The sequence below is a fragment of the Equus asinus genome, chromosome 25, assembly GCF_041296235.1.
Source record: "Equus asinus isolate D_3611 breed Donkey chromosome 25, EquAss-T2T_v2, whole genome shotgun sequence".
Taxonomy (NCBI): domain Eukaryota; kingdom Metazoa; phylum Chordata; class Mammalia; order Perissodactyla; family Equidae; genus Equus; species Equus asinus.
In genome coordinates, this window is record NC_091814.1 from 45545527 (window position 1) to 45569667 (window position 24141).

Here is a 24141-nt window from a genome sequence, read left to right on the forward strand (position 1 = left end):
AGCATAAAAGAGAGACCTGCACGGAACTTTCTTTCCCTGGGCAGTCACCATCAATGTTATATAAAACATTGTTACATAAAAAATTCAAAGTCTGCAAATTATCTGACAAATCTCATACTACTCTCTCAGGTAAGTACCGAAAATGTCAGTTTCATAATAAAACAAAAGCTGATTTCATTTGTTTGATCTCTATTAAAGTCAGTAGAAATGATTTACTGATTTTTTAAAGAAAAATATATTTTTAAATGCCACTTTTTTTGCAAGCTACTTGTTCATAGATGTGGAGTTCTCATATACCTCAAACGTGCTTATAGTTACAAAATGTTAACAGTTTTGAGGAAAATCAATGGAATAATCAGAAAACTCATGAAAAGATGAATAAAGAGCAAAAACAATTCCATATCTTGCAGTCAGTGTTATTTTTTTTTTTAATGTTCAAAGTTTGCAACTTGTTACACGTTGCTTGGATCCTTAACTTGTTTTGGGTTTTTTTAATGCCATTAAAATGGAAACTAATACACATAAATAAAGAACACACTCTGAGCACAGCTGGGGTAATACAGAAACTCAAAGCCAGGCGTGAGCCCTGTGTGAAGGCTTGGGACGAACTCCTGAGAGTTCTCTGTACGCCTTGTGTGATGACATCATCCACTGTTCGTCAGTGGGCTCGTGCTCACACTCCACGTGGTAGTCCCTTGGGGGTTGAATGCTTAGATGTAGTTTGTTCCTCTCAATGAACTTTCTTTTGTCAGACAAGAAGATACGTGCAACTTGGCTTTCTCTTTTTGACTTGGTTATCAGGAAGCTCCCAACTTTAGCCCTTGGGCTAGGCTTTCTTTCAATTCCATCTGCTACATCTTGATTTCATTAGATTATTTGAAAGAAAAATCCTAGAGCATCTCTGACTTTCATTGAGACTGCTAAAAATCCTCTTTGGAAGTTTAAGGGTTAAAAAAATGATTATATCAAAGAACTATGGTTCAAAACATGAACACAAAAGTAATCGAACGTGAGCACTGGGTTTCTAGAAGTCCCTACCATAGAAATAAAGTTATCAAGGTGACTACACGCGAGCCTTTTCCTAGATAATGGAGGGCCTGTATATATATTTCTCCAACCAATGACCTTGCTGGATTGAGCAGATAAGTAATTCAGATGAATTTGTGTGTAGTGGTTTTATAAATTATTATTATCATAAAATATTATTAAGTAATATTACATATTAATATATCACATTATGTATATTATTATTTACATAATAATCTACAATTAGTAAGTCATCACAAAGTGTTGTGACACCTGCCACCAATTTGGGTTGTTCCACAGCTTGAGTGACTGAGGATTCCTTTTCATGTGTCTGTGCTGGGTTTCACCTAATGGCTGAAACTCATTGCTGGTAGCTGATTATTAAAAAGCTGAGGTCGTTGGGAGTCAGTGACTCAAGCAGAGGAAATGTTTCGCTAAAGCAAGATAAGAGATGCTAAATACACTGGCTTAGCCAAACAAAAACGTGTGGTCTAGCTCCTTATAAGTTTTTGTGCGTTTTTTTTTTTTTTTTTTGAGGAAGATCAGCCCTAAGTTAACATCTGTCACCAATCTTCCTCTTTTTGCTGAGGAAGATTGGCCCTGAGCTAACATCTGTGCCCGTCTTCCTCTATTTTATATGTGGGATGCCTACTACAGCATGATTTGGTAAGCGGTGGGCAGGTCTGCGCCCAGGATCCCAACTGGCGAACCCCCAGCCGCCAAAGCCGAGGGTGTGAACTCAACCGCTGCACCATTAGGCCAGCCCAGTTTTTATATTTTTTAAAACAATAAACATAAAGTATTTCCAGTTGAGTGTCTTGGCCCATATGTGGTCAAGGGAACTTTAGATTAACCTAACAAAATGGTGCCAGGAAAAGAGCAGTGAAAGAGGCGCTGGATCTGGAACCAGTTCTGCGCTGTCTGGTTCTGTAGTTTCTGTGGGCCTTGGTTCTTGGGAAAAGGAGGGGCTGAACCTGGGGAATTTCAGTGAGTCTTGCAGGTGAAAGAGAACTCAGACTACTTTGTTGAAATTCAACTAGACTGAAGGCCTCCTGGTATCCTCCAGGCATGTGGTGATGTGTGATGCGCTTAGTCTTCTTTTAAGCACAGAGAGCTTGAAATGTGAGTGTTGTCTCTGCATGACCAACTGATCTTGGAATGTGACACTTAGTGGGTGCCTAGTCAAAGGTCCTTTGTTGATGGTCGTGCCTCTGCTGACCCGCTGTCGGCTAGCTGTGCACTTTGGATCGTTTCTCTTTTCCCTGGAGCAGTGAGGTTGGATCTAGGTGGGATCCCTCTAGTCTCCTACTCTACCCCCTTATGAGATAGACGCCAGGGTGGAAGTCTCCAGTGAGCAAAGCTCCTTCTGGATGACTGTAGCCTAGTGGTTAAGATGGCAGGCTCTGCAGTGGGAGTCATTTTGTCCCCATTCCAGCCCTACTATTCATTTACTGTGCGACCTTGGGCAAGCTATTTGACCTCTAAGCCTTAGCTTTTCCAAATGTAAAATGGGAGCTGGTTGACCCTTCCTCTTAGAGTTTGAAAGTGTAGTGCAGTTAGAACAAACATCTGCTACACAGTGAAAGCTCCATAATGGACAACCGTTCTCGTTGGATTACTGCATTGCAAGGGGAATGAAGCTATGGCCTGGATCTTATCACAGCCCTGTTGTGACCATCTGAAAGGAGAATTCAAGAGGAGGAGTGGAAAGGGCTCCTGAAACCTCTATGTGAGCAGGAAAGATGGTCTTAAACACTTCCTGGGAGATGGATGTTTATGCTGCCTTTACAGCTCTGTAGGGAATAAAGTTACCTCTCGCTTTCACTAGGCTAATTCAATGTCTGACAACTTCTCTCACTCAGGAAGTTATTCCTTCTGTGTGGCTTAATTACCTATTGTTGCAGGTTCGATTTGGGGTGAAGGAAAGGATAATGGGTCTGGCTCAGAGATAAAGGGTCTGCCGAAAAACTGCTGGGTTGGACTCGAACACCCACTCTCAGCAAACTGGAGCCGGGTTGGTTTATGGCTCGGTTGAGGTGCTCTGGGTCTCTGTGTGCATGTCTGCACGGCCACCAGGAGGGATGATGGGTGGAGGGAGGCGGCAGTTGGGCAGGACCTAGAATCCTTGGCTCTGGACACCCACCCCCACCGTAAGCTGAGGAGCTTCATATTGATGCTTTCTCTGTACTTGGGCAGTAGGGATCTCACCAGGAGAAAGGGTTCCACCAATAAAAGAACAGTTTGAAAGCCAGGAGGCCAGCGTATGTCTCTGACCAGCCACCTGACATGACCTGTCACTTGGCAGCTGACTTTGGTCTCAGCTCCTCTGTGCTGCCTATTTGAAAGTGGCAACATCGTGTGTGTGCGTGTGTGTGTATGCATGCTCCTTTGCTCATGGTGATAGTGGGAGAAGGAGGATAAATGGGAAGATTTATGGGGAGAGGAACTTTATAAATCCAGGAGATAATTATTATGAGACTGGAAAAAAACCCCTTTAATGTGTTTGAGGGACTAATCTTGACCCAGCTTTGTGTGGGTGGGCCTCCTGGGAGTTAATAGGGGGTTTTCATCTCTAGCCTATGTGATGGGGTGGCAGTGATTGAAGTGCAAGGTTGAGAGCAGAACCATTTGGCACACCCCCATCTAATGGAATAGGTTTGGAGGGATATTGACCAAAATAAAGGGAGTGAAGACAGATGGTGCATGGGAAGATTTATGCCTGCTGAGTGCTGTACAGCAACGGGCTTGCAAGGCCCTCCCTCCAAACCCTGTCCAAGGTGGACGTCAAGGTGAGGTTTCAGTCTCTCTGGGCACTATATCCTTGCCTCTGACAGACAACTGAGTGGTGTCCTGGTTTTTTAGGTAATGGCCTCAGTGGACGGCCTGGAAGCACAAGAAGGTTCAGAAGGAAACCCCTCTGCCGGCCTGACCCCAGAATGTGGGTCTCAATTCCTCCCCTCGAGCTGCAGCAGGAATGCGAGCATCACTCAGGACTGTGGGATTGGCGCAGAGCGGTCTCCTAAATCAGTAGTGACCCAAAAAGTCATGTTCAGATGCTGAGATTCCTCTGCACACCTGGTTGTAAATACCTGATGGATGTAAACTTCTCTTTGGCTTGGTCGGTGGTTTTCCCCTGATGGGGCACTTACTCTAATTCAGACATTTAAGGTTGGGCTGAGGACAGCCTGGATTCCTGTGATGCTCTCGATTGAGCACTTCCCAGAGGTGCCTAACTCGGTCCTTACCACCACTCTGTGAGGGTAAGTGGGGTCTTCTCCATTATACAGGTGAGGAATCTCAGGTTTAGAGTTTATAGGACTCGCTGATCATTGGTGGAGCCAGAGTTAGAATCTATACACGATTGATTTTAAGATGCAAGGGAGGAAGAAACCAGATGACATCCCGCTGCTAAAAATTGGCCTGAAACCAGCTTTATGCGTGGTAGATTTGCCTTAGCAAACTCTCTCCCCTTTTTCTGCAGCTGAAATGATACACACACACACACACACACACACACACACACAATTACAAAGACTTCTTTCTTCTTCAAATTGTTTGCTAAGCCAGAAGCAACCATGGATCACTTGAAGTAATGCCCTGGTCATCCCATTTTTCTCTCACCTTAAACACTGATCACAGAAGACTGTCCTTCTGCTGCTGAGTGATGCTTGCTCTAAGTGCTTACCGCACCTGCATGAAAGAATTAATGAGTGAGTGATGGATGGTGGTCGTGGGAGGGGCGATGCCTCTTTGTGGGACGAGCTCACCCATCTTCCCACATCCACCTGCTGTCCTTTCTTAACAGGGTGGCATGATTGCTCTGCTGTTGTCCATTTTGTGCCTGGTGATGATCCTGTACACTCGCCGGCGCTGGTGCAAGCGCCGCCGGGTGCCCCAGCCCCAGAAGAGTGCCAGCGCCGAGGCAGCCAACGAGATTCACTACATTCCTTCTGTGCTAATCGGAGGGCATGGGCGGGAGAGTCTGCGCAATGCCCGCGTGCAGGGCCACAACTCCAGTGGCACCCTGAGCATCCGCGAGACGCCCATCCTGGATGGCTATGAATATGACATCACTGACCTGCGCCACCACCTGCAGCGGGAGTGCATGAACGGAGGGGAGGACTTCGCCAGCCAGGTCACTCGCACCCTCGACTCCCTGCAGGGCTGCAATGAGAAGACGGGGATGGACCTCACGCCAGGTGGGGAGGGGAGAAGGGCAAGGGGCAATTTGGTCCTTCCTCTCAGGGAGCTAGGGAGTGAGTAGAGAACAGCTGTTTTCTAATTTCGTGGCTGGTTTTCATACATAGCAGGATGTGCTGGTGCCTTTTCCCAAGTGAGCAAGAAGAGTAAGTGCTTTCCTGGGATGATGGGAGCTGTTTTCTAATATAAGAAATCAGAAGAATAAGTGTAAATTGGATCCCTCTCCACTTCCACTCTGCATTGGAAGCAGAGATCCTTTTACACCCAACAGAAGAGTGGGTTAGAGTCTTTACAGTACATAATGAGCAATCCTTGGGAAAATAAGGAGATAGCAAGAGAGTCAGCGTGTGTGTATGAGACTTCTGTACAGAGGATGTTTACTAAGGCAATTTAATTTTCCACTGAAGTGGAGAGGACAGAGGTATCTGTTCTTTTCTATGACTCCTGAGACTCTGGCCTGGGGGTTTTGGTTGTGTTGTCTTGCCCATGGCTCAGTGGTCTTCACAAGGGATGTACTTCTTCAAAAAAGATGAAGGAATGCAGTCAAGCTGCCAGACCTCAAACACTTTGTGTATCTCTGGAGACACTGGGGGAAGAGACTTGGACCTAATTAGCTGAGTGAGACAGGGTCAACAAAATTCAGAGGGGAAACAAATCCTTTTCTTTTCTCTTACAGTAGCCCACCTGTCTCTTTCGCTCAAATTTATATAAATAAGCAGCTCTCCATAGGTAAAACCCCAAGACAGTGATCCTTCAGGGTACTGCCCAATCATCTTTGAAGAAGACTTTTTTTTTTTTTTTGAGGAAGATTAGCCCTGAGCTAACATCTGCTGCCAATCCTCCTCCTTTTTTTTTTTTTTTTTTTTTGCTGAGGAAGACTGGCCCTGAGCTAACATCCATGCCCATCTTCCTCTACTTTATATGTGGGACACCTACCACAGCATGGCTTGCCAAGAGGTGCCTTGTCCGCACCTGGGATCCAAACTACCGAACCCTGAGCCGCTGAAGCGGAACGTGCGAACTTAGCTGCTGCACCACCAGGCCAGCCCCTGAAGAAGACATTTTTGATACTGACTATTACTTAAGATATATGGACTTTCAGTGGGGCTTGAAGAGAGGAGAATTGTGTCCTAGAGGTTTCCATTCTGCTTGTTATCTAGAAACGATCCTTTTTGAATAGCCACTTCCTAATAAGATTTCAAGTCTGGGAACTTCTGGAGAATATGGGACCCATCTTCAATATCTCATATTCCCCATAGCACCTAGCATAGTGCTAAGCCCACCAAGTAGCTATATGATACTCGGGGATAACAAACAAATCATTCAGGGAGCAGGTAAATAGCACAAATGTGTGAAATAGCTGGGTGTCAGACGATAGGGAGTGGTGCAGACTGTGATGAAAGAGAGAAGACATGTTCTGCCTGAATGCACTCAGATTCAAATTCTGTTAAAACTCTGTGCCGACCAAAAGAAAGAAATCGGCAGTCTGTATGTCACCAAAGGGCCACTCGTGGTGACCCTGTCAATGCAGAATTAGTTGAATTGGATTTTTGGTTGTAATCACTCTTACTTCACTTCTTCTCTTGTAACTTTGTAGTCCTCTAGAAATCAAAGAGGAGTATTTCAGTCTTGGCCAGTCTCTCACTTTAAAGGCTCTTTATTTCAATTCTGTGAAACTCCATCTCCTTGGTTCAGGCACATTTCCTTGCTCTCACTTTCCTTTGGCCTTTTCTGTTAAAATCTTTCCCTTGACTTTTCCTTATGCAGGAAGTGACAATGCTAAGCTGTCACTGATGAACAAGTATAAAGATAACATCATCGCCACCAGCCCTGTGGACTCCAACCACCAGCAGGCCACTCTGCTCTCTCACACCTCCAGCAGCCAGAGAAAGCGGATCAACAACAAAGCAAGAGGTACCCATGTCTGCTGTCAGGGCTTCCAGGTGGATTCCTCAATATTGGTAGAGGCGGGGCCGTTAATGTCCTCAGCCCCTCTCAGGCAGGTTAGAGGGATGTGTCCTGGCGCAGTCTTTCTGGAGGCCTGTTGAGTGCTACTTACCAAAAAATTTAAATATGCAAACCTTTTGACCAAGTAATTTCAACAACAAGAATTTATTCTCAGGAAATAATTGAACAAGTGCACAAAGATGTGTATAAAAAGCTGTTCATCACAACATCACTTAAAAGAGCGAAAATTGGAAATAGCTTCAATGTCCATCAATGGGGAATTGGTTAACTATGTGCACATCTGTCTACTGTGCAGTGCCTTAGCATGCAGCCATTTAAGATGATGAGATAGATCTATATTTGTTAACATGGAAAGTTGCCCACCCATCTATTAAATGGAAAAAAAATGAGATTATAAAATAGAAGATACAGCAGAATGCCATTTTTGAGGGAGATTAAAAAGCCTTTATGTGTTTCTGAATCAGAAAATGATGGCGGGTATATACATAAAATGTTAACATTTTTTTCTCGGATTTAGGGGACATCAGAGTTGTTCCCTTTACACAATTTTGTGTATTTTCTTTATTCTTTTTTGCCTTTTTCACATTAAATATATGTTACTTCTAGAACCAGAAAAAAAAATATCCTAGGCCCCTTTAGAAATAATTGCAGTATCGTGTCAACCAGAATCATGACCTGTAATGAGAGAAATTTCCCTCTTTTCCTTTTCCACCCACCATCCGTGAAGGTCCTCTCTGGCAAGTAGCTGCCAGGAATGGCCCTCCTTGATAGGAGCGTGGGCCGGTGGCTGTAGGACCCTAGTGACTGCTATTATGTAAAGGACTGCTTCTCCAATAAATCTTTATATCAGTAAACTTCAGGCCCCAAGGCTACTCCTCCCGGAATGTCAGTCAACCCACCCTCATTTTTATCGATTTTTCTCTTCAACTTGCCCAATGACTTGGTGTCATGAAGACAAACCTGAATATCTTGTCTTTTCCATGCTTCTTTTCATTACAGCTGGTTCCGCCTTCCTAAACCCTGAAGGGGACTCTGGCACAGAGGCAGAAAACGACCCCCAGCTGACCTTTTACACCGACCCCTCTCGGAGCCGGAGGCGCAGTAGAGGTAGGGAGGATGAAGGGGCAAAGCGGAGTGGAAGGGGCTCTGAGGAGGGAAGGCGGGGAGCTGCCGAGGTGCCGGGTCAGGCTGGGGCTCTGTGGACCAAAGCCAGTTTCTGCAGGAAGAATTCTTGGACCACAGTTGGCGTTTCCTCCTAAGGAAGAAAGAAGAGCCTAGAGTGGGAGCTTTCAGAGAATCATCTCTCCCAGATAATGGCACTCTCAAACAAGTTTCCAAGTTGTTTGAAAGGCTATTTCTTGGTCAGAAGACTCTCCATTCCTTCTGGAAGCCTCAGGAGTCATATTTTGCTGTTTAGACATAGGAAATAAAGTTGATAAAGTGTTTTATGTGGAAAAATGGACAGTCTGGGTACCCGTGCTCACCTAGCCACGCCGGCCTTGGGATTGGGCGAGGCAGGCGTTGGGGGCAGGGTGGTTGAGGAATGATCTATGGCCTGGAAAACGTATATAATGCTCTTTGGCCTTTCAGCCCCTGCCCAGTAGGCTCGCGGGACCCCGAGCCTGCGAGTCCCCTCCTTTCTCCTGGCAGGGTCCAGGTTAGTTACTTCATCCTCCTCAACATTGAAAAGGGTTGTCCTTTCATGCAGCCACCGTCTGTGCCACGCCACCCTGATGTTTAGCGGCTTCATGTGTAGCTATTGCAGCTGTGGCTGCCACTACCTATGACTTTGCTGGTGTCACCATCATCACTGAGGGAGGTCTGGCGCAAGCACCAATCAGCTTCCATTTACCTGCTCTGTAATGTTGGATAAGGACAACAAATTCTCTGTGCCTCAGTTTCCTCACATATTAAATGGGTTAATAATACCTCACCCATAGGTCTACTGTCAGAATTAAATTCTATTAAAATGTGCTTTGTTGGTGCCTGGCAAAGCACTGTGAAATTCTTATTGTTGCTGTTGGAACTCTCCCCAGTGCAGCCTGCGATTTCTACAGCACTCCGTCTTTAAGAATTTTAGACAACCAATAACCGACCAGTGCCCCCCAAAAGACACCTACATTTTGAGCGTCTCCTCCCTCCACTTGAGTTCCTTTCATATGGAGGGCATTCTTCCCAGAGATTAGAAGAACCCCTTTCATTTCCTCAATTCCAGTTTCTGTAGGCTTTGCTGCTTTCAGTACAAAAGTTGTTCCCAGCATTTTTTCTTAAGAGATCACTGGGGCTCTGGGCAGCCTAATATCTGATGCCCCAGTTTCCCTGAGGTGAGAATGTGGATCCCCTGATCCTCATTACATATTTATAGACAGCAAATAGTCAACCTAGGCTACACCAAAGAAGGGTGTGTTCTGCTTTAATAAAATCCTGTTTAAGAAAATCCATAGTAATGAGTCAGAATGAGTTTCTTTGCAGCGTAACACTGTTCCTTTTAAATACCAAGCGCTCCGAGTCCCTCAACTCTTTGCTGCTATTAACTAGATTGTAAGCTTCTTAGGGATGGGCATGTCTAATTTATTTTTCCAGAGTGCCTAGTGAAGGATTTTGCCTATAATAGAAACTTGTAAGGGTTTGTTGAATTGAACTGGATACATCAATCAGGCCAGCCAGAAATTCTATAACCTACCTGCCATGGGTCAGGCTTTGTGATAGGTGGTAGAAACATGAAAACAGGACACAAGGAAAGGCTTAATTTAATCATATAAATAAAGTGAAATGAATGCTCAGAAGAGAGAACAGTTAATTCTACCTGGCAGCAACAGGAGGCAAAAAGGAGAAAATAATTAGACCTCGGTTATATACAATGTACAGGATTTCTTGAAAGAAGAAAATTAGGGTAAGGGCATTCCAGTAGAGGAAAATAGCATATAAAAAGCCTTGAAAGCACAAAAGAACATGGTATTTTCAACAAGTAAAAGCAGTTCAACATGGCAGCTGTAATCCAGGATATAAACATAGAAACACACGGGGGTAGTTGGGATGGGGATGGATGAGAGGCTGGCTGCCAAAGGACCCCTTATACGCCATGTGACTGAGTTTGCACTTGGTTCCATAGGTAATGGGAAACCACTGGAGATTTTGAAGACAGGTAGAGATGCTGGATGATGGGTTGATAATGCAGAAGGACCAGAGAGACAAGAAAATCAGTAGCAAGTTAGTGCATTCCCATGAGAGCAGTGGCGAGTGCCTGTAAACAGTGACAGTGCTGGGTGATAAGGGCTACAGCAGCAGGGTGCACCTGGGGGCTGGAGGAACAGCCAGGAATAAGGGAGAATCTATTCTTGAAGGTTTCAAGGAAGTGTTTACAGGGAGATGTTGTTTGAGCTGTGACTTGAAGAGTAGGTGTATACCAGGCTGACAAGGTGACAAAATGGCATTCTGTGGAGGAGGAAATAGTATGTGCAAAGTCACAGAGACGTAAATGATAATGGTCTAGTCAGACAGCAGTAAATAGTTTACTAGAATAAAGCTTATGGTACAAGCTGATAGCTTGCTTAGGAAACACAGCTGGAGGATCAGGAGAAAGTACACGGCCTTGACTGAAGGACTTGGCCGTGAGACTTCAGTTGGAGTCATTGAAGGCTTTTACAGAGCATTGCCTTTGTCCACTCTGCTTCATGGAGGATCCAGCTAGGGCACTGTGGAGGAGAGGTGAGAGCAGGGGAAGGTTGAGGCAGGGAGTCTGGGTGGATGGCTATTGCCATAGTCCAGGTATGAGATGATAAACGTAGGTAGGAATGGAGAGAATAGAGGCAAGAGAATTTTTGGATGCAAAATGAGGAAAGATTTCAGGCCTGCCCAGTGGCATAGCAGTTAAGTTCATATGCTCCACTTTGGCAGCCTGGGGTTCACGGGTTTGGATTTTGGGCTCAGACCTACACACGGTTCATCAAGCCATGATGTGGCAGCATCCCACATACAAAATAGAGGAAGACTGGCACAGATGTTAGCTTAGGGGCAATCTTCCTCACCAAAAAAACAAAACAGAAAGAAAAAAGATTTCATGGCGTTGGTGATAAAGAGGGCGTGGCTTATGAAAGAGAGGGGAGAGTTAGATGTGATAGAGTTTTCGGACTTGAGAAACCAAGTAGATGATGGTGCCATTTGCTAGGCAATGGGAATAGGAGTGGGAGGAGAGTTTGAAGGAAGGTGGAGAGAGTTCAGTTTTGGATATTGCATTTGAGAGCCTGAAGGACATTCTGGTGGGCCATCTGCTGCTCAGGCCTGGTCCGGGCTGGAGGTAGAAATTTGTAAGTGTGGGGAAATAGATCCTGTGTTGAAAGGATGCTATCATGAATAGAATATCTCCAGGTAGCAAGGGACAGAGGATCTAGAGGCTGCTGGCCACCCCGGAGAATCTCCCTCTCAGCTACTGCCAGCACACCCTCTCAGGGCGTCTCCTCCCATGAAGCACGGGTGCCGCCATGGACCAAAACATTCTCTGCATTCCTGAGAACAGCGGCTCCAGAGACTCCGCTGGGCCCAAAGATTGATTAGTACATTGTCTGGGGGCTCTAGCCTCAGTTGGACCTGTGCTTTGATCCCCTCTCCACTCCTTAGTAGCTGCTTGACCCTGGGCAGCCCTATAGCCTCTCTAACTCACTGCTCCTCTGTGGGAGCTGCCTTATCAGATTGTGGTCATTGTTCAATGCCGTGAGCCATGTAGAACCCTGGGCGCTGGTGCCTGGCACATACTCACACTTCGTAAGTGTCAACGATCACTGTGATGTTTATCTCTTTGAGACTTATTTTCCTTACCTGTGAAGTGGGCAACTTGCCTTGCTTTCTTACTTTCCTGCATCTGTTCTGCCTCCATGTGAAGAGTCCTTCTTGTTACTACCGTTTTATCCTTTCTACCAAAACCAAAACCAAAACCAACCAAAAAAACACACCCAAAAACCCTCCCTTCTTGTCCCTGTGCCCTCCTACCCGGGAGTGTTTTTTGTTCCCAGCATTATTATTTTCTTGCTAAGCTTCCATTTATAACCTTACCCCAGTGGCTGCAGGACTGGGGAGAGCCTTCTGGTGCGACAATGCCCTCTACTCATGCAGAGCAGACTTTCCTCCTTTTCCTCCTTCCAGGCCCCACAAAATAAGAGTCACTTGTAGGACTCCCCACCACAGAAGTTCCTCCAGAGAGGTTTGAGCCCTGGGAGTGGAGGAGCTGTTTATTAGAGCGCCCTATACAGAAAGCGATGGGAAGTGCAGGGAGTTGCAGCGTGGGGTGAAAGGGTTCCTGCCACCCTTGGACAAGAGGCTGGAGCCCCACCAGGCGAGTAGAGGGCAGAATGCCCTCTTTCATGAATTCTCTTGTGAATCTGGCCCAGGAGGAGTACAGAGGAAGTGCACACAGCTGACCCTTGTTGACCCTAAGGGCCACCAATAGGCCGAGTCTCCTCTGACTCCAACTGATGACATGTGTTCCATGAGGCTGAATAGAGACATTTCTCAGTGGGCTAAGTTTGCCAGCTGCCTCCCCTGTTTGTCGGGCCAGGCAACAAAAGGCCAAGTTGGCCTTTCACGGCCAAGAGTTTCACCACCCGGTGTCTTGCTTTTGTCTTGCTTTCAGTGGGCTCTCCCCGAAGTCCTGTGAACAAGACCACCTTGACGTTGATCAGCATCACCAGCTGTGTGATTGGCCTCGTGTGCTCCTCCCACGTCAGCTGCCCTCTTGTTGTCAAGATCACCCTGCACGTCCCTGAGCACCTGATTGCCGATGGTGAGCCCACTTCTGAGGATGCAACCTCCTCCCTAAAGAGGAAGGGTTCAGATTGGGCAAGGAAGATACAGAGAAGCCAGGGGTCACTGTTGCCTATTACTATAAGTGAGGAAAGAAGTATACCCAGAGAGTAAGGCTTAGGACAAAATTGGATCGTCCACAGATGAAATCAGAAAGCAGGTTTAAAAAAAGCAGAAAGGAACTGAACAGATCTCCTCCCTTCTCTGCGCCCACTCCCATTTCCAATTTCTGTTTGTTTTTATATAAGCCTTGTCTTTGTAGAGAAATGCAGAGCATGCTGGCTACAGGTAGGTCAATACCAAGATTCTCGCAGCCTTTGAGAGGGCAGAAGCTCAGTGGAGAAGTAGAGGCGTTTAAGGATGAGCCACACTTCGGTTTGGCATGCCCGAGTGAGACATTCCTAATTGCAATAACTTGCTATAAGCCTAGAACTCTGAAGCAATAATTTACTTTCATCCAGGGAGACCCCAATATAATGAGGGAGTAATATAGGTTCTGAGAGTCCCTGAATTAGTTAAGCCCAGAGCACATAATTGACTTGTTACTGTCTGTTCTCTTGGTTGCTGTAAGGCTGCAAACAGGTGGGGACTGTCCATGGTGTTAGAGGGCCTGCTATTTCGTGGCAAGTGAAGACAGGCAGCAGGTCCCTGTTCCTTGGACGAGTGCCAATGCCTGTGGCTGGATCTGATGGAGCCGTGCCACGGCCATCACAAAGTGGCTCTGTCCCTGTATCCCTTAGGTCCATCCTGGTAGAGATGGGATGGAGCAAGGCAGCAAGGGACGAGATGGTGGGAGGTCTGTGTGGTAGCCAAGCTTTCACCTGCTGATTTCTTGCTTGGGGGCTCATGACGGACCAGGACTTGTGGGAGTAATGACCTCAGATTGCGGCTAACCTGCAGAGTGTCCCTTACTCTGTCTTCAGTGATGTGTGTATGTGTTGTACACGGCATGCCTCCTCTCCCCCTGCAGGGAGCCGCTTCATCTTGCTGGAGGGGAGCCAGCTGGATGCCAGTGACTGGCTGAACCCTGCTCAAGTGGTGCTGTTCTCTCAGCAGAACTCCAGTGGGCCCTGGGCCATGGACCTCTGTGCCCGGCGGCTCCTGGACCCCTGTGAACACCAATGCGACCCCGAAACTGGTAGGCGGGAGCACCGGGAAGAGGGTAACTGTCAGAGTTCATGCCTCTTGCAATCACCCCCTTGAAACCCAGGCCATCCCTCCTGATTGTCCCACTGACATTGGGAGCCTAGACTGTGCAAGCTGCCAGCATGTTGTTGGGCCCCTGAGCATGTTGGCTTAAGATGTGGGGTCATCTTCTAGCATGGAAGCTTCTAGCATCTTCAAGCCTTGGAAGTATCCTAATTGTAGCCCCACGCCACACAGATCAGTTGGGGGTGACCTCCACAGCCCACTTGCCACCCAGTTAGGGGATATCAGCTACTGGGGCTAGACTTTTCATGCTTGCTTATTGTAGAAAATTTGGAAAATTTAAAAAAGCTTATAGAAGAAAATGATAATCATCTATAATTCTATCTCCTGGAGAAATCATTTTAAAATTTTAATGTCCTCCCTTCCAATCTTTTATCTATGCATGGTTCTTAGAGGCTTACAAGCTCACTAAGTCCAGTAGAGTTTTCTTGATTTTTTTCATTTAACATTCTATCGTGAGAGTTTTCCAGAACCATTAAATAACCCTCAATAGCATAATTTTAACGGTCATTTTGTATTCTATTGTATGTCTATATCATAGCTCATTTAAATAGTTGCCTATTATTTGACATTTAGGATGCTTTAAATTTTTAATTTTTACAAATACTACTAAAATGAATATCTTTCCACATAAACGCAGGGCACATTTGAAGCTATCTTCTCCAGATAAATCTTAGAAGAGAGATTACTGGGCCAAAGGGTGTAGACATCTTTCCGGCTGTTATATTTTCAAATGGGGCTGGGGCTTCTCTGAGGGTGGGCCCTGATTCAGACACAGCATGCACTGGGACCCTCACGGTGCTTCTTGAGCTCCAAGATATCCAGGAGTATGGATCCCTCACTCCAGGTTGCTTTGCACTTTCATTGTAGAAGGGATTGCGTCTACGGTAGTCTTTATAGAGACCTGCACCCAGTAGATTCAGTACCACAGACAGAGCCTTCCCAGCGAAGAGGTACCTGAAACACGGGCAGGGGATGTAGTGACATCTAAGACCCCCACGTGCAGTGTTGCTGCAGATGGGGCAAACTCCTCCGGCTCTCTGTACCGCATGTGCAGCCCCTCCTCCACCACACACACACACGCATGCACACACACACATGCACACACACATGCACACACACACATGCACACACACGCATATACACACACGCATATACACACACATGCACACACACGCATATACACACATGCACACACACGCATATACACACACGCATATACACACACATGCACACACACACACATGCACACACACGCATATACACACACGCATATACACACACATGCACACACACGCATATACACACATGCACACACACGCATATACACACACATGCACACACACGCATATACACACATGCACACACACGCATATACACACACATGCACACACACGCATATACACACATGCACACACACGCATGCACACATGCACACACACATATACGCACATACACACACGCATGCGCACACACATGCACACACACATATACGCACATACACACACGCATGCACACATATATACACGCATGCACACACATATACACACACATATATACACACATATACACACACGCATGCACACACACATGCACACACACACATATATATACACACACGCACACACACATATATATACACACACATATACACACACATGCACACACACATATATATACACACACGCACACACACATATATACACACACACATATACACACACATGCACACACATATATACACACACACATGCACACACACACATATACACACACATATACACACACATGCACACCCACACATATATATACACATGTACACACACATATATGCACGCACATATATACACACGCATGCACACATATACACACACGCGCATGCACACACATACACACATGCACACACATATACACACACATGCACACACACACGCATGCACACACACATATACACACACATATATACACATATACACACATGCATACACATATACACACACATATACACACACATATACACACACATATATACACACATATACACACACACGCATGCGCACACACATGCACACACACGCACACACACATATATATACACACACATATACACACACACATATATATACACACACGCACACACACATATATACACACACACATATACACACACATGCACACACATATATACACACACACATGCACACACACACATATACACACATATACACACATGCACACACATATACACACACATGCACACCCACACATATATATACACATGTACACACACATATATGCACGCACATACATACACACGCATGCACACATATACACACACGCGCATGCACACACATACACACATGCACACACATATACACACACATATATACACACACATGCACACACACACGCATGCACACACACATATACACACATATATATACACATATACACACATGCACACACATATACACACACACGCATGCGCACACACATATACACACACATGCGTACACACACATGCACACACACGTCCCCCTACAGATGCATCTTCTTCAGGTGGTTGGGTGGAGGGATATTAGTGGAGGTCAAGTCCAAGAGATCCAGCCCTTACTTCTGTTATAATCTGTGACTGTATTTCTTTGAGGGAGTTCCAGGTAATCGCACCATCTAAAGATCACCTTCTTAGGTCTAAAAGTTGTTTTTACGTGGGCCCGTCACAGAGATTCTAGGCCCCCATATGGAGGAGAAAGTACAACATTTCAAACATCTGATGTCTAAGACTGTGCTTACTTGCTGCTCCTCCCACACTATCAGGCAAACACCAAACCAAACAGATGGGCTGTGCACCAGGCCCAAAAGCCAGTGTGCTCGGGAGAAAGGAAAAAGGGCTCATCTCAGAGGTGGGGCCTCTCCTTGCAACTGAGCTTGTCTCTGGTCCCCCTGCTGACTTGAGTTAGGAGATTCTGGGATACTCTTAGCTATTAATGTCACTTCTGAGAGAAGCATGATCTTCAGAAGGCCTTGGAAGCTTCCACTGAGGTTTTAAAGAACAGAAAGCACTTTTTGTTACATGTGGAAAGAAGGGATTGGGGTTTTAGACTTGGATGGGTTTTAGAGATAAGCTGCCTCCTTACTTTAGACCAATGCTCGAGTTCCCTGAGAAGTTGCATGACTTGCCCAAAGTCCCACAGCTACCTATGGCAGAGTCTGTGTTCTATCCATCGTAAACCAGAGCAGAGGTAGGATTATAAAGGGTTTCTTAATTTCACCAGACATGTCAGATCTAACATATTTGTTGTTCAAAACTCAGCAACCACCATTACTGAGCATCGCGCCTCCCAGCCAGGAGCGGAGGAAGCTGCTTGTCCACAGCAGAGCTCCCATCTCCTCTTCAGTCCCTCCCAGATGTCTCATTTCCTATCTTGGCTGAAAATGACGTTGGGAAGCCCAGCCCCTTGTTAGTGGCTTCCCAGTGACTGTGATGATTAATGAAGTTCCAACTGGAAAGCCATGGAGGGAGAATACAAATAAGGACCCAAAGCCCACAACAGAACCAAGGTGCAACATCTTCATTTGGGGTAGCAGCTGAGAAATGATGTTGTAGAGATTTTTATTTTCATTAATGCTGGAATTGGAAACCCTCCCCCTTCCCGCCCTCCTTCTTTCCACACATGGGATGATGTGGTCATCCCACACGCTCATCAGTAAGAAACTTTATCGCCTCCCACACTCCATCCTAGAGCCTTTCTCCAAAGAGCTGAGTGTGGGAATTGGCTGCAAGTCAAGTCGACATTATTTTTGCAATCCTCCAGCTAACTCGCTTGGAAATGTCATAGTGTTGGGACGTGTGCTTTCCCAGCCTTGCTGAGGGGTCTGCTCATATGGATATGTGGAACTGTGCAAGTGCACGTGAATACTTTTTCACACACACACAAACGCACAAATATAGACGCTCAGTCACTGCAGAGGAGCAACCTCTGAGGCCTAGAGCTTTTCACAGGCATCCTTCCAAAGCGTTCCATAGTTAAGCATGTGTTTACTCGTCACCTGCACAGCGTCCGGAATACCAAGTGTGGGCAGAATAATGGGTCCCCAAAGATGTTCATGTCCTAATCCCCACAACCTGTAAATGTGTTACGTTGCATAGCACAGATGAATTAAAGTTGCAGGTGGAATTAAGGTTGCTAAACAGCTGCCTTTAAAATAAGGAGAATAGCCTAGATTATCCAGGTGGGCCCAATGTAATTGCAAGTGTCCTTAAAAGTGGAAGAGGGAGGAAACCAGAGTGCTGTTATATGAGAAGGACTCAACCAGCCATTACTGGCTTTGACAGTGGAGGAAGGGGGAATGAGCCAAGCAACGTGGGCGACCTCTAGAAGCTGGACAAGGCAAGGAGATGGAGTCTCCCCTCAAGCTTCCAGAAAGGAACATGGCCCTATAGACGCCTTGATTTTAGCCCAGGGAGACTCATGTCAGACTTCTGACCTACAGAACTGTAAGATCATAAATTTATGTTGTTTAAACCACTAAGTTTGTGGTAATTTTTATGGCAGCTATAGAAAAGTAACACACCAGGGGAGGAGAAAAAGGACAGTGAGAGAACAAGCAGTGTTATGTGACTCTTTATATAAATTTATATAGGATTTATAAAGGGTGGCTACACAGACCTCCTGCAGATGTGTCAGGGATCTATGGACGAACTGGAGCTGGAGGAAACACTGATTTCTTTTCCATTCCAGCCTTCCTTTTACATTCTAGCAACATGCTACTCAGGAGGGCTGTAAGGTACCCAAAGCTCCTAGCCCGATGCCCGGAGGCCCTTTGCCAACTGCACAGTGACACTGTCCCCAGATCCTCCCAGGTTTGTAACCTTAGGTGTATCTCCAGTCAAGTTGGGCTAAAAGCAAACCACTAAGCTTGTATGGGTTAATACTCTGGCAGGATCCAGCCAGAGGTTGACTTTTCCTATCCTTTCTAAAGGTGTTTGTTGTGGTTGTGTGTTTGTCTGATTGTTTGTTTTTTGATGGACAAAAACATGGTTTTTGTGATTTCTCTCTTTACCCCATTCCTGGCCTTTGTTCTGCCACATGGACAGCTGAGGAGGCTTCACGCAGCTGCTTAATTTCACAGCCCCTATTAGTCCTGGCCACAGACCCTCACTGCCCTTTTCAAGATATGTAGCTGTTATGGGTCTGCAAGGAGCATGGGCTTCCAAGCTAAATCAAGTTTTAGTCACCATTCAAGATGTTCCCTGAAATTCCTTCTGTCCCAGATCTTTCCGTACATTAGTCCCAACCATGTGGAAATGTGTAAAACCTGGGGAGGGGCAGTGGAGCAGATTTTCAGACTTGATCTAGCCCTCTTCCGCTGCCCTTCTCTGAACCACTGCCTCCCTCTCTCTAGCCTTCCTTGTTTTCTTGAACCCAATTAGCAGGGCAGCACAGATCCCATTTTGTTCTAGCCACCTGGATTGCCCACTCACTCCAAACTCCCTTTTGTGGCTTATTAAAGCCCCTTCCTTCTGGATGTCCTTTTGGTATATTTCCATCTGTCTGCCCTCCCGGAGCCATGTGTGGCTGTTTGACTCTGGGCCTGCCTCTTGCCTTATGTCTCCACAGGGGAGGAGACCAGGCATTCGGATATTGCCCAAGTCCAGATGTCTTACAAAGATTTCGCTTTTTAGATGAAGCACACCCAATTCCATTTAATAAAAGCCACAACTACCTGAATGATAGAGATGACTCAGGGCTTTTGGTCTTGATCTGTAGTTACCTCATGAAGAACTTGTGGTGAGCCCAGTCATGTCTGAGGAGCCTTGGCTTCAAGGTCTTTCTTTAACCCTTTGATGAGATTTGTGCCTCAGTCCTTCATCTGAAGGATGGGAAATGACCCAAGGCACTGTCCATCATACAAGGTACCTCAAGGCATCTGCCCTCAGGGTACCAAGCACAAATCAAAGTATAGGCATCTCCAGGCGCTGCATAGATCTCCTCTCGGTGGGCTTCTACTCTGTAGCAGTGTGGTTGCCTGGGAGTGCCTCCTGCAGGGCACACTGCATCCCAGTTGGGCGCTTCACCGTGGCCATGACACGTCTCTCCATTGGATTCCTATGAACACTGCCACAGAGTCAGCACGTCATGTGTTCCCCACCATCTGTCACAGCAGATGCAGAGACTGTAACACTTCTAGCTTAGGAGGGCATCCAACACCCTTGTGGGGTCTTTAAAATTCACAGCTAACAGTCGGAGCTTGTGCTTGCACGAAACCCCTCTTAAAGTCAAGATTTAGCAGTTGGTTGCCATGGCAACTTTCCTCATCAAGTCTGAACTCTCAATGTAGATGGCCAGACTGGTTTTGAGGAGAAATACAGAAGAGGGAACTTTGGTGGTTTCCGGAAATGAGGATTATTTGAGAGGCAAATTTTGGATATCCTTAAACTCTAGCCTGATGTGTTTGAAAATTTCTCTGTTGCTCTGACTTTGGGCTGCGTATGACATTATATGGAGAAAAGCTTTATCTGTCATCAGCAGTGTGTCCCCACATAGTAATGAATGATGGAAACCTCATAAGGAGATAATGACTATGAAGGCAATTTGAGAAAGGTAAATGTGCTCCACAAATGGTAGGTAACGCCGTCATTAGGAAAATCAGGCTCTGCTTGAACTCTGAGTTGCTACTGAATTTATTTTTACATGTTTTGTGGTAACTAGATATTAAATGTGGAAGAAGGACTCTCTTTTTTGTCAATCCTTAATTCTAGGCAAGGCAGCCAGCCAAGACCATTCCAAGAGTCAGAGTGATGGGTTTGACAACCTCTCAAGGTTACTTCCTGTTTTTTAATATCATACCCATGCCTGATGTCCACAAGGACAGTTGGGAGAGGATCTCCTTAAAGGAGAAGCATGTCTGGCCTCTGACCCATTGATTGGCTTAGATATCTGCATCTTGAGGGGAGGTGGTGGTGGTACTTGCCTTCTTTATCGTTAACTTCTATCAGAGAAGCAGCCTTCATCTGAAAGACTTATCATCCACGACCTAATTTCAATCCTTGTTCTCCAATGTTCAACTCATAGCTCCCTGACTATTCCTAGACACAGCTCAGCACCACTGAAGCCAGTAAATTTGAGCCTATTGCGAATTTAACCCATATGGAAGCCTGGATTTGCCATATGAGAAACCAAGTTCTGATCTAATCCTCTCTGTGGATCCCCACAAAGAAGCTACTCATTTTCACTCCACTCCTCAGCACCTTGAGCTGAGCAGGTGTTGGGGAAGAAGATGAGTGTTATCTGGGAGTGAGGCCCTGATGGGCAGTAGCTTATAGGTCAATCTTGAAAGGAATGGTTGAATTTGGATCTTAACAAAAAAACTCCTTTCTCAGAGCCTACCCAATTCCTTCCCTCATAACTGTGAGGCCCCTTCACTTCATTTTTATTGGTTTTTATATTTGAAAGAGAAAACAGTACTCAAAGGTATTATTCTATCTATATCCTTTTTAAGTGGCTCTTCCTAAGGAGACAAAGAAACTGTCTGCCCCTTGCCTCCTTAGTGCATGGCACCTTTGTTATTTACAAATTCCCGGAAGTCACACCCTGTGCTTTCTCTGCCTGCAAATTAAATTACCAGCCGGTGAAATAGTTAACACTAGTGCTTCAGTGAACTGCCTCAGAGTGTAGGGCTGCCGAGCATTGCCTAAGGAATTATTCACATAAGGAAGCAGTAGCAATTTTCTTCAACATCAGTACTAAGTAGAGCAATGATTCTTAATCTTTTGGGGGTCTCGGATTTGCTTGTGAATCAGATGGATGTTATGGCACCCTGCCACAGAAAGATGCGCATACGCACATACGTGTACAGTTTTGCAGACAATTCCGGGGGGCTGTGGACCTCTTGTTCTACTAATGGAGTAACGAATGATCATGAAGCATAGTGATGTGCTAAACAAATAGAGAATTATAGATGATCTTTCTGTTCACCAGCTCCAAGATAATTAGCCATTTTCACTTAACAATGAAAACCCAGAGTTCCTATAAAACCGTAATAGGTATAAGTGGCTTCCTCTAATTACAGTAGTTATTCGGTGGGCTAGCAGCATGCCATGGTGGAGGAAAAAGGTCTGAAGTCAGACAGACATAGGTTCAGATATTAACTCTGTCATTTACAAGCTGTCTCTAGATCCCTTAATTTTTCCGAGCCTCAGTTTCCCCCATCAGCATAGCATAGCTATTGATACCTACTTTTCAACTTTCTTGGAAATATTTGATGAAGTAACTCACTTATGTGGTCTTTCAGCATGTATTGATCAACTAATAGGTATAAACTGGGCGCTGAGAAAATAAAGATTCAGAAGTCCCTTTGCTCAAAGAGTTCTTGGTCTTTGTGTTTACAGAGCACATGTAACAGGTGCTTTGTGAATGTTGGACCCTCCATGAGTGGAAATTATCATGTAGTGGAAAATGGAGAGATTGGTGGTGTGCTCATTCACGTGGGTGGTGGAGACGGCATGTGACATAATGGGATTTATTGTCTCATCCGTGCCTCTGTTACAGTCAGAGTTTAATCTGATCATTTCATATTAATTTTCTCAAACACAGACAAGTTAATCAATTCCCTCATGTTTCTTTTTCTTCCTCCTTGCCCTGCTTCTAAGGGGAATGCCTCTGCTACGAAGGTTACATGAAGGATCCAGTGCACAAGCACCTTTGCATTCGGAATGAATGGGGGACAAACCAGGGGTAAGTGAGGGGATGGCAAGTTAGCCAGTTCTCAGATGTCACTGCTCCGTCACGCAGACATGACGTGGAGCAACTGCGTGCAGAGGAGCAGAGCTAAAGGGTGGTTATATTCTGAACAGCAAATGGGTAAAACTGTCACTGTGCATTTCCATATTTATACCATTCCAGTGACGTCCATATCATCTTTTTCTCCATTTACGAGTTCAGAGATGATGCCTCTGACTCGCAGCCCTGCAGCCTCCAGCTGGGATCTGAGACTCAAGCTGTCCCTCTCTTCCTTTTCACATCACCACCAGCCACGAGGATTCCACAGGCAGAACTTAGCTGATGATTTTCTTGGAGACACACGAAGCCACACAGACTCCAGTGTAGCTCTCCCAGAGCTTGACGAGCTTTGCAAGACTGACATGAGCAGAAACTTGTTTTCCCCAGGACTGTCAGCAGGGGTGAAGGGCAAAGTCTCAGGGAGAGCTCCGTGTGGAGTAAGAGTAATTTTGCCTGATCCCCAATTACCCTCTCTCTGTGAGACCTTGCTTTCCCCCAAGCACACATGACTGGGATAAAAAGTTACCTTGTCTATTGCTTTTTTATTTTATCTTTTTTTTACATTTTTTTGAATTTATTATTATGGTAAAATATACATCACATAAAATTTACCATTTTTAAGTGTACCATTCAGTGGCATTAAGTACATTCATGTTGTTGTGCAACCATTACCACTGTCAATCTTCTACTGCTTTTAAAAAGCAACTTTCTGCTTTGTTTCGGGTGCTGAGAGCTTGCTTTTGGCATTGGCTGGGTCATGGAGGAGGCTGAGAGGAGAAAGGGATCAATAAACGCTAACTAATAATAGCAATCAATGGAACAGGAACAACTAGAAAGAAATCAAGGCAAATGCCATCTCGGAGTGATGGCTTGGACTGCAGATTAGAAATGTGTTTGCGGCCTGACAAGGTGGAAGAAAGAAACCACTGTCATTTCACACCTTGCCAGGGAGCACTCATATCCCCGAGGTCGATGATCAGCCCTCTCTGTGTGATTCTGATGAGACCAAGCCTAGAATATTGAATGTAGTTCTGGACTTTCAAAGCAATAAATATGGAGACAAATGGGTGAGAGTTTGGAGAAGAGCAATAAAAATGATTGAAGACCCCAAGGGAGTGATTTATGATGAAGGGATAGAAGAACGCAACTCGGAGGACTT

General features: G+C 45.5%; 1 protein-coding gene across 1 annotated transcript in view; it reads left to right on the forward strand.

Moving 5' to 3' along the window:
• The window catches only part of ASTN1 (astrotactin 1), a 292192-nt gene that overhangs the window by 123018 nt on the left and 145033 nt on the right, over positions 1–24141 (forward strand). Inside the window, exons 3-8 of the mRNA XM_014845333.3 lie at positions 4832–5225; positions 6994–7140; positions 8194–8301; positions 12821–12970; positions 13961–14128; positions 22853–22937. Of these exons, the coding sequence (XP_014700819.1) occupies positions 4832–5225; positions 6994–7140; positions 8194–8301; positions 12821–12970; positions 13961–14128; positions 22853–22937 (1052 nt within the window). The remainder of the gene's footprint in view (positions 1–4831; positions 5226–6993; positions 7141–8193; positions 8302–12820; positions 12971–13960; positions 14129–22852; positions 22938–24141) is intronic.